This window comes from Pelecanus crispus, chromosome 1 (assembly GCF_030463565.1).
Source record: "Pelecanus crispus isolate bPelCri1 chromosome 1, bPelCri1.pri, whole genome shotgun sequence".
In the NCBI taxonomy this organism is placed as follows: domain Eukaryota; kingdom Metazoa; phylum Chordata; class Aves; order Pelecaniformes; family Pelecanidae; genus Pelecanus; species Pelecanus crispus.
This window is the reverse complement of record NC_134643.1, coordinates 128,122,221-128,133,398: the sequence shown is the minus strand read 5'-3', so window position 1 is coordinate 128,133,398 and position 11,178 is coordinate 128,122,221. Positions and strand designations below refer to the sequence as shown.

General features: G+C 41.8%; 1 protein-coding gene across 2 annotated transcripts; it reads right to left on the bottom strand.

The window, feature by feature from the left end:
- Positions 1–4,278: 4,278 nt before the first annotated feature.
- Positions 4,279–10,961, bottom strand: GATD3 (glutamine amidotransferase class 1 domain containing 3). 2 transcript variants are annotated; one of them, XM_075720044.1, is made up of 7 exons: positions 10,848–10,961; positions 8,612–8,664; positions 7,782–7,895; positions 7,289–7,408; positions 6,420–6,512; positions 5,932–6,088; positions 4,279–5,301 (listed from the first exon to the last, which is right to left on the bottom strand). In XM_075720044.1, the coding sequence occupies exons 1-7, from the start codon at positions 10,959–10,961 to the stop codon at positions 5,173–5,175; spliced, it is 780 nt and encodes a 259-aa protein (XP_075576159.1). In that variant the 3' UTR covers positions 4,279–5,172. The 2 variants fall into 2 exon arrangements, with proteins under 2 accessions (XP_075576159.1, XP_075576168.1); XM_075720053.1 differs by lacking the exons at positions 8,612–8,664; positions 10,848–10,961 and having other exon boundaries at positions 4,279–5,292; positions 7,782–8,359.
- Between the last annotated feature and the right edge of the window lie 217 nt (positions 10,962–11,178).

The window sequence follows — 11,178 nt, the reverse complement described above, 5'->3', positions numbered from 1 at the left end:
GAGCAGCACATACTTCTTGTGTTTTCCAGAGTTTCATTGTGAACGAGTGGGATAGCTTTGAAAACAAAGCAGCACTAAAACAATTCACACATTTAAGGAGGAATCTCCACTTCTCTCACTTCTAGTACTGTGGTGGCCCACACCTATGTATTTCCTATGGCAAGAGCATAGGCCGATACTCTGCGACATTAAACAAATTCTTAAGAGACACTTGTACATTATTCTTGCAAAAGAACGGCTGTAAAAGCAAGTTCTTTTTTTCAGGTTTGACAGTGACACCGGTGAGAGAGAAAAAGGAGTTCATTTCCTCATCTTGTAGTTTATTTAAGCTTACAGTGAAGTCAGTTTAACTGGTTAACGCTTTTCGCTGAGCTCTTCTCAGTTCCATATGATGTGGGAGAAATGGCCCATACAGATCACCAACAAGAAATTAATGTAATACATTTCATGCAGAATTTTCACTGTTATTTCACCCAAGTCTGAGGGCAGTCATTCACACAGCATGATACTCAGCAGTTGAACAAAATACTTAAAATAACCGTGGAAGGTGATTATTTTTAAATACGCAGCAGGAAATCATATTGCTATGGGTAATGCAGTCCTCGTTGTAACTTCTGTTTCAGCTTCTGGGATTGTCCAAGTTTAGTCCCTTCTCTTCCCCTCTTATCTCTTTTCACAGCGATTCTGACCACCACTGAAATCACCTTGGAAAAGATAACTAAATATCAGTTCCTTAATTATTCTGAGGGCTAAGGCTGACCCATACAACAAGCAAGCTTCCCCTCAGCCTCTGCAAGCCACGGGAAAAGGGAAGAAAAACAGCTCAAACAAAAGACTCAAGCCCTGGAAGGCAGACAACTCTCAATTATTTGAGGATGCAGGATTATCTAAGCTCCTACTCTGAAAAAAGAAACAATTGTATACGTATACACACAGATATAAGATACTGCTAGCTTGCAAACACAGAGACCCTTGAAGAAACAGTGTGTTTTCTTCCAGGAGTATTTCTTGGCCTGGCAAAAGAAGTCCTCCCTATAAACCCCATTTATAGGTCACCTTTGGCTATAATAGCATTATTATTTGAAAAAAAAAAACAAAACAAAACAAAACAAAATGAAAAAACAAAAAGAAAAGACCCCCACCCCAACAAAAAACTCACTGTGTACTTTTATGACTTTCTACTACACTTTTCCTCATTTATCAGTGATAATGATATCACAGGAAGGCTTCAGAGCTTAATGTAAGGATGTTTGACATTATACTTTCAGGGGGATAAGTAAGCCCCTGCGTTGAAGAAATGAGTCTTAACGAGACAGCGGAACAACTGCATTCATTGCGATGGAATTAAGACTTCCGATTTCTTTCTGTTAAACAAGTAGGAAGCCGTATGCGTCCGATTCCCTCTATGCATCCCAAAGGTCAACACAACCATGTCATAACAGGAAACAGCGGCTGGGAGGCTGGGCCTGGGGAAGGCGAATCCTGCCCGGAACATCGTTCGCAAAGCGCCCCCTGCTGGCAGGCTGCTCACCCCAAAGGGGTCTCCGTGGCCGCCGCAAACCGAAGGCTAAAAACGAAAAGCGAATCTCAGCCCCTCACTCTCACTTCTGCTTTTAGAGGAAGAACAGCACCGCTGCCAAATTTGTGAACGCTGCAACAATCCGCAGAGAAACGCCTCGTAACGTGTTCCACCGCTGCCAAATTTGTGAACGCTGCAACAATCCGCAGAGAAACGCCTCGTAACGTGTTCGGCGTGTCAGCGTCGATGCGGGCAAAATGGGGCAGGCAGAAACGCAACGGCGAGGTAACGGCTCCTCCTCACACCCGGCAAGCCAGCCCCACCACGCCACCAGAAAACCAACACGAGCAGGAGGGGCATTTACTGCCATTCCCTTTCACCAGGGCAAAAGTTCTTAAATGCTTTCCTAAGATAAAAAATGGCAGGATCCGTACGCCGGATATTGCATGCCTCCTTGTGGAGGCTTGAAGAATACACATTCTTTCACTTCTTATTTCTGATAGTGTTTAACAAAACATATTAATCATGAACTTCTATCCACTTACATATTAATCATGAACTTCTATCCACTTGGCTGAAACTAGCAAACCCCTCAGCAGCTCCAAAGAGCCCTACGGAAGGGAAGGAAAAACCCAGCCTGGCAGACCAATGCCTCTATTAATCTCTATAAACGCACACGGAACTTCCCTCCAAATGTACGCTGGCTGAAAGCCAAGATGACAATCTTACATCTTCCACCAAAGTTAAAAGACCTTCTATTAATTTAAAAAAAAAATAAATTAAAATGTGCGTAGCAAAGGTTTGTAGTCAGCACATTGCTCTGAAATTAGAGAGAATAAAAAAACATGAAAGGCAATTCCAGCACATGATTCTTTCTCCCTTAAAAAATGTTCTCTCTGAATGACGGAAAAAAAGGAGGGTACAAAGATGCTCTAAAATGTGATTATTTCTGAAAATAAAATTTGCTCTTTGATTTCCCCAGGGCATATCTGTTTGTCCCATCCCCACTAAACGCCCAAGCTCCTATCACTGACAACACTGTATGGTAGCTTGCTTTTTGTAACTACCTTGAAAAACACTTCAGGCACTGAGGAGGAGCTGGTTCTTTAGTTACTCTCATTACAACTCACAGCCCTAGCCCTCAAACAGTCACTGATATTGAGACAATCATTTTAGAGTATTGCTGTTATTTAGCAGATGAGATGTCGTGTCAAATGAGGTGAGCGCTTCAATCTGCATTCTTGATTCTAAGCATGTGCTACTGTGATAATCCAACCTGGAAGCCACCGGGTCAGGGATCCACATGACCACCACGGCATCTGCTTAGAAAGGTACACAGTAGATTATTAGTAGCCTTAATTATTTGGGCATCTGGATTCGAAAAAGAATGTCAGAGGACTGCAAAAAGAGGCAACATCTGGATGATCCACCAACCAACTTGCAACAGCTGGTCACTGCATAAGAACAGCAATTTCTTCAAAAAAATCTTTTTCCTCAGGACACCTGAATCTAAGATAGCTTTATGCCACCGCAGCTGCATTTACTAGCAACTGCAGATATGAGAAACCCTAAATACATACACACAACTGTGCTGTGGTGAGGGGAGCTAATGGAAAGATTTAACTGAGAGCTCCTGATGGGAAACGTTGAGCTCAAATCGGCTCTGCTCTTACAGCAGAGGAAGGTACCATTAGCACAGGCAGCGGCTGTTCTCCCTCTACCCCAGGGATTTCAGTACCATCCTCTGCTTTGGGATACTTTGTTACCAATTTCTTTTAAAACTCCTGCAGATATAGGAAAGACACACATTTTAAAATGTCACTACATTATATATGAATAATGACCTCCCATACTCTGCTAAGCCTCTGTGTATAAAATTGGTATTAAAAACATCCACTTACGTACAAGCAAAGCTTATGGAGGAAAGTCTTTACTTGCACTGAATTACATAGTGGCAGTGTTTTAAATTCTGTTTCTTACCACCTTGATACTGAAAAAGTCATAAAGAATATGATGCACAAGCAAAAATATTTCAGAATATGTCCAAAATCCACTTTATGAACCATGCCTGCTGCCATAATGACTTGGTTTCTGTGTATGATTTCTTTGTAACCACACTGGAGTTGGCAATCTGCACAAGAGATCTCCATGAAATCTCCCAAGAAAACAGTGCCATCTCTGAAGCACAAATTTAGATCTTCTAAGTCCAAATGTGATTTTTTTTTTTTTTTTTTCAGGGTCAAAAAATTAATCACATCCTAAGAGGCTCCAGAATCAAAAATGCTTATACCATGAACACTGATTGCGCAAGCTGACCATGCCCACCACACATATTCAAGCTTCATTCCTCCTCTTTGTTCCCTCCAATAGAAAATGTCATTCCACATCCGTAGCAAGTCTTCAGCCACAGACGGTATTTACCATACTCCAACTTAATCTAAGGCTTGTAGATTTCATCTATGAAAAACACAATTCTCCCTTAAAAATACGGGTTCTCTTCAGCATGTCTGTCATATAAAAGGAACTTTAATACAAGGTAAGGGGTGTCATTTTGTTTAATTTGAGAAATGTTGCTTCCTGCTGAATAGAAAGGTGACAAATAACTTGGAAGGGGGAAAGAGACTCTTCTGGATTCTACATGGAAAAAACATCTCAAAGACATTAATAGAACTGAAAAGCAGAAAAACTGCTAGAATGTATCAACCAGTGTAAGTTATCAGAGACAGCTGTCAAACAAAAGTGAAGGGACACGGATGAGATAAAGGCAGAAATTAATTTATTTATGCACCATTATTCCAGACATTCAATACTTCTTTGGAGAAAGCTTTGTTACCCTAAAGCAGGGAAAGTGCGGATAATTTAAGATTGTTTTTTCCACTCACTGCTTGTCATGCAACTACTTTAACATGGGTATTACCCTTAAAAATTGTGCGTCATATCAGCGGATGTTTTCTCCTTCATTTCAACACCTTTTTAGTTATAATGGGCCAATGGATGAATTTTTCGAAGTGCTAGTGTTGTGACAGTTAAGATGTACCCTGCTGCTGATTGATATTCAGAATGACTCCTTTGTGAAAACAGGATTCTTTGAAATGGAAAAACAAAATATTAATCTTTTAATTAATACCAAGCTAAAATTAAGATGTGGAAGATGTCTATTCCCTCCACAGCTGATCCTGGCTTTTAGTTCCCAGATACAGGCCTGAGCACATAAACCATGAACCATGCACTAATTCCTCTCTACTCCCTTTCTTTACCCACTAGATACACTGCCACTGCATCTGCTATGCCCCTACAACACATCTGCCCTCAGCTTCTGAAAGGGCCTTTAGTCTCTTTTTGCCCGCACAGAAATGATTTGACACTGGTGCATCGGGAGGACTGGTTTCAGAATACTTCCGCACAGCTCTCTCCAGCTGAAAAAGCTCAAGAAAATGCTCTGTGTCTCAGGCCAGGCTGCTCGTACTCGGTAAGCCCTTCTGCCAGCCTCTCTCTCAGAAAGGGCATGGAAAACCCTGCAGCTGGGAATCAAATCAGCTTCGTATCAGCATTCACTAGAGTGTGAACAGGACAAGCAGGTGAAAATGTTTCCATTGGTCCATATCATATTTGATACTACACCCTACATTTAAACATTTCTGAAGTTTTTTTTTTTATTTGCCGGTTAGTTTTAGCACATTCTTTACCATGGCCCCAATGCCATCAAAGATATTATGTAATTCTGTTTCACACATAAATGCTGGGGTAGTCACCACCTTGTTTTTTGTATCCACGTGAGCTTCGTAAAAGGGAGTTAAGGAAAACACAGCCTATGTCTCACTTGCAGATGCTGTCTGCAAAATAAAGCATCTTTGACAAAACCTCACAACCCCACTGTCCTATAAAAAAGCACCTCCAAATATATTATACTGTCCAGCTGTAAAGGCAGCTGCAACCTGTAATCCAAGATACTAGAAGCTATTTTTGCCAGAAATACAAAGACTGCAAGAGCAATCTATGGGAATGCGGGCACTCAGAAACACAAGAAAACCTACAAAACTTACTGACTGTAATAAAATGTCTCTGAGTACAGTTCGATTACAGCATTAGCCTTCAGGAAAAGAAGAAAAATCTCAAAGAGAACTGACCAAATGTAACTCATGCCAGTTTCATGTGCAAATTCACTCGGCATTTCCTGCATTAACGCATGTCCAAGGGAGTTCTATGCCAACGACTGAGAACAACTTCTAACTACACAGCTGTGTACAGAAGACAATGTTTTGTAATCATGCACTGTATTACATGCTATCTGCTATACACTGTATATTCCCACTAAACCCTAAGTGGAAAAGCAAAGATCCCGCATGTATTCATTACTGTAATGACACATCACTAAACTGTCTCTCGATGTGAAAATTAACAGGAAAGGATATAGTTACGTCTTTCACACAATGCTTTCCTCCCAGTTCTTTAATGGCTCCTGCAGTCCCAGCGTAAGGCCACTTGCCACCTTCCTCTTCTTCATGGCCCACAGTTACTTCAGCACCAGAGAGAACCTTTGCTGCCAACACTGGTGAAATGCAGCAAAGACTGCAACAAAAGGAATTGTAAGAGCGATTCTACAATGGCACTCTTTCAAAACTTGGTCATAACTGGAAAGATTCAAATGGACATGGTCTTACAAATCCGAAAGATATCACAAGGCAACTTCCACTCAGCATTTTCTTAGCCTCTTCTTTGACAAACACCTACACACACACACGCATCTTGATAAACACATTTAAAAAAATAAGCTGCCACCAATACAAACCAGAAGATGCTTTTTCTAGTTCCAATGATAACAGCTGCACATTTCCACAAAACATACTTTGTCTCCATGCTCACACTATCGAACAAATGCCCCTCCAACTATCATACGTACCCAATAGGTTTGCCTGCTTTGTGGAAGTCTTTCAAGACACGTTCAACTTCACTGTTCACCTTGCAATCTTTCCCATCAACAGCAAAGGTAGATCTGCCACAACAAGAAACTTTATACATACCTCAGCATAAACCTACAAGTAGAGATGCCTGTCTGCCCTAAGACTGGCTCTCAAGGGTCATCACAAACTTAATAGCTTCTAAAAGGTGGTTGAAAACGCTTGCAGTTTTCAGTAGTTGATCAGCAGTGCTTTAGCCAGAATGACTCACTTCTAAGGCTTTGGTATGTCATATAGTTCCTTACCTGATATAAACATCTAGAAATAAGAATTATGAAATCAGCTTTCTAGGATTACTAAGAAGTGGAACAACAATGTTTTCAAAGAAGAAAAATACGTAAGAAGAAAAGAAAAATAATAATCAGGTTTCTCAAAGCCAACAAAATGGCAGGTCAGTAACAAGATAATCAGTATTCCACATGGCTAACTTTTTTTTTTTTTTTTTTTTTCCAGCTAGCTGTTGTTTTATCGTTACTGATGCAAGAAGGGACTTTTTGGTAGGCAGACATGAAGAAACAGAATAATAACACTAGGAACACCTGAAACTATTGAAGTTTTATTTTCACTTCCCTCAGACTCAAAAAGAATCACCACAAGGGTGGGGGAAAAAGGACTTATTGTGAATTATCTAAACTCCAGAATTCTCACCAACATTGTTCAGAAAATTTAAAATGTGGCATACTTATCTACTACGTATGTAGTAAATAAGGCCATTTATTGCTTCCTGATTTTATTGTGTGAATCATAGTTGATTATGAATAGTTGATCATGAATATTTAGTTGAGGAGTCTAATGCTTAGTTGGCACTCACAAGTTTTTAGCAGCTCCAAATCCACCAGGGAATATCACAGCATCATGGTCTGCTGTAGTAAGCTTAGCCAGGCTGGCAATTTTACCACGAGCAATCCTTGCAGACTCCACTAAAACGTTCCTTGGAGAACCAGAAATAAAACAATGAGACGAATTAAGCATTTGCGCACAGAAGAGCATAAAGCAAGTTTTGGCAGAGGAAGAGGAGGGGGAGGAAGGGAGGAAGCAAGAAGAACAGTGGTACTCAATAACTGAAGCTATCAATGCTTCTGAAATGCTACTACTGGGAAACACAGTCATGAAGAGACTGTATATAAGCGAGTCCAGAAAACTCATTTGGTATTTTCTCTCCAGTCAAAATACCGGCTAGTGTAAAGCTACTAAAGCCAGTCAGCAAAGTGCTACAAGTGCAGTTACAGGCTGCTATGTCTGAAGAACGCCTAAGAGACTGAGACTCAGCAGTCATGGAAAACACATTAAACACAAGACTTTACCTTGACTCAGCTTCAGCTGGTTGCCCTTTACTGTGGTCAATGACATGCATCTGAGGAACATCTGGAGCATACATCTGAACCTCAGCTCCCCCACGACTAAGGTGTACCAGTATGCTACAAAAACGGAGATAAAACATGCTGAAAACCTTAGAAGAGAGGCTTTATCTGGCCCCTAAGTCTTGTTACCAATATTCCACCACCTGATTTTGAAAGAGCAAAACTACACATCCTATCAAAGCATACTGAGCAAAATCCCTGTATGTAACACCAAAGTGCAAAGCAGAACAGAAATTCAGTTTGGAGGCACGGTCAGGTGAGCTACCGATAAGTTTCTTTGTTCAGTGCTCTTATGCAGGCAACCGGGAACAATAAAAACTTCCTTAGTCACTGCAAGTCCCCAGGTGTTATGGAAGAGTCCCATGATTAACATACCCATGTGTGCACTTAATCCAGTTCTAGGTGAAACATCTCTTAGCAATGAATACTAAGAGTTAATAATTCAACTTGAGTATTAACAATTCTAGTGTTAGATTTAGCCCCAGGAACAGACTCAATGCGATTATGAAATGAAGTCTCTACTTAACTCTCTTGAGATTGATTCTGGAACTCTGAATTTCTGTTTCTGAAGGAAAGACAGTCTCTCTCAAACTCACTGCTCTGGCATCACATGCACTGTGCAGCTCCCAGTTATGCTGTGAGAAAACTGTGAAGCCTCATCATACCTCTTTCAGGTCAATTTTGATGGCCAGAGCACGCACAACTGAATTAAACGGACTGCTGTAATGTAAAGGAGACTTTTTTGGAGCCTACAGTTTCATAAAGCAACTTACGCTGAGGCCTCATGGATTTCTGTGCCATCGTAGACACCACAACCAGACAGGACCTGCAGTAAGAAAATCAACAGAGTATTTCAGGTGATACAAAACTTTCTACGTGATCTCTCACAAGCCTCGTAAGATTTTAAAAAAACCCAAACAACAACAAACCTCCCTCCACCCCCCCAAAAAAACAACTTAGCAACAAGCTCTTTACTAAGCCAGTTAACATCATGTTATTAGCACTGGTGTCGCCATTTGACATACTGCAGCACTGGCATTTCCTATTTATAGCTACTCATCACAGACAAGTCTCAGAAATAAGTAATATTTATTTATTGGCGTCTGCATTTATTCCTTAGCATTAATGAACTGATGTGATATCCTTAGGTATGTTTTTATTGTGCACACAATGGGTTATTCTGAGTATCATACATCTACTTATGAAGTGTCCATATCCGTGTGAAATCCCTTCTCATCCAGTTGCACATCAAACAGAAGTGGGATAGAAGTGCACTTCAAGGTGGCACTTAGGACAAATTATTTTACCTGCTGCTGCATTTTGTCTGAGGATCCACATCAGAGATCAATAACTAAATCGCTTCTAATCCAATTATGCTATAATAGCCATACATTTCCTTATTACCATGGCAATAACACTTTCAGTTTGTTTATACACACTGGAGAATAAAAAGCACAAAGCAATCAGCTATCCTTATGTGGGTGGAGAGTCTTTCACAAAGTAGAAGGAGAAAAAGAATTTTTAAAAACCCCAGGAAAAATAGAGAGATTCTAAGAACAAAACAAAACCAAACCCAAAGGATTATCTAGTTCCTGAAAGTATATATATAAACTCTCGTGGGGTTTTTTTGTTCGGTGGTTTGTTTTCAAAGAAAAAAAATCAGTTAAAGAGAGTCCATTTATTAACTTTACTCTCTCCTGGTTTTATCTTGGTTTTTAGAAGCTTGAAAGTTTTTAATCTCAGACACACGAACAGAAACTCACAATTGAAAATGTCTTAGACACATCAGACTCGAAGGGGCTTTCAGATCACAATATGCAGTCCTCTACTCTCACAGGCATGACATCCTACCATCATTTCACCAAATGAGTAAGATCCATGAATGTGTTTCTGTCCATGTTAATCCCAACTACAATTTTGCTGCTCTGATATTTAAAAGTTGCCTTCTACTTTCCAACTTTTTATTTTTCATTTAATTTAGACTGAATAAACATACAAGCAATTGTGCTAAAGTTATCTTCTGTAAGCAACTTTTAAAAGGTTTTTGAAACTCAGTGAAACCAAAGTACTAAACCACTATCCTCTCCTGTTATTTCAGTACCTGCTTGGTGACAAATCTATCTTCTACCATAATGAGAAATTTATGACACTAATACCAACAGTAACATTTGTTTTCCACTCTCTATTTAAAAAGCTATTGTTTGCTAAAATGACAGTATTCATGGTAAGTTACCTTTTAAGACATTTGGGCATTTAGACAATTAAGACATTAAGACATTTTAAGACATGGGCATTCTGCCCATTCCTGAACCAACTCTGCCCCAAAGAGATTTCTTCATGCAGGTAACGCCTTCTTATTTCTTTACATTTTATGCTGCCAAGACTGTACAAAGCTCAAGCTTCAGAGACTGCCCACTGAGCTCAAGAACTGTGTATCCACTTGAGACGCTATATACAACCTAAATTTTCTTTTGGCAACCTGTAGCTCCTCCGTCTCCTCACTTTCTTTTGTATTTTTAACATGTTTTACCTCCTTCGTGCAGAACGGCATAATCCAGTTTAAATATTTTCCTGTACACTGCCAGCACCTCCCCCAATTACACCGTAAATTATTTCAAGTTCAGCTCCTTAGAACTCAACTCCAGGCCAATAACAACTATACAGAAGCCAATTTTTATGTGTTTCCCACTCCTGGTCTGGCTTCCTCCAAGTTACTCAATTCTAAACAGCTTTATCTTCTCAATTTCAGCTTCTCCCAAGGCTTTCCAGCTGCTGCGGCCGCCGAGCGAGTCTTTCCTCAGCCCGACGCCAGGCCAAACCCTCCCACCGCCACCGCCGCGAACGCAGCTGCAGAGGGGCCCTTCCGTCGGCACGGGGCTGAGGGCGCATGGGGAGAGCCCGGCAGTAAAACCCCCTTCTCCTCCGAGCTGCTGCGCCGCCCCGGCCCCCCCAGCCCGCGGCCGCCGTGGCCTCCTCCCGGCGCGGCGCAGCGCAGCGGCCCTTACTCACCACGGCGACGCGGGCGGTGCGACGGCGCCGAGCGGAGCAGTGGAAGGCGGCGAGGCCGCCGGGCGCTGCGCGCCGCAGCGCGGTGCACAGGGCCGGCCCGCAGGAGGCCAGCATGGCGGCGGGAGCGGGCGGCGGTGCGGGGAGGCGGGCGGGCCGCGGGGCCGGGCCGCGCCGGGAGGCCGCGGCGCACTTGGCGGCGCCGGCGGGGGCGCCCCCTGGAGGAGGGGAGGTCCCCTCCCCCCCACCTCACTTAGTAGTAATAATAGTAGTAGTAAAAAAAGTAAAACGCGCACGGCAAGAAATCCTTGGGACTTGGTTTGAACACAAGCTT

Coding starts and splice junctions, on each gene's coding strand:
- GATD3 (XM_075720044.1), bottom strand. CDS start 10,961: ATGCTGGCCTCCTGCGGGCCGGCCCTGTGCACCGCGCTGCGGCGCGCA. Junction 8,665..10,847: donor GCACCGCCCGCGTCGCCGTG/GTGAGTAAGGGC, acceptor TTCTTACTGCAG/GTCCTGTCTGGTTGTGGTGT. Junction 6,513..7,288: donor TTTGGAGCTGCTAAAAACTT/GTGAGTGCCAAC, acceptor TTGTTGTGGCAG/ATCTACCTTTGCTGTTGATG.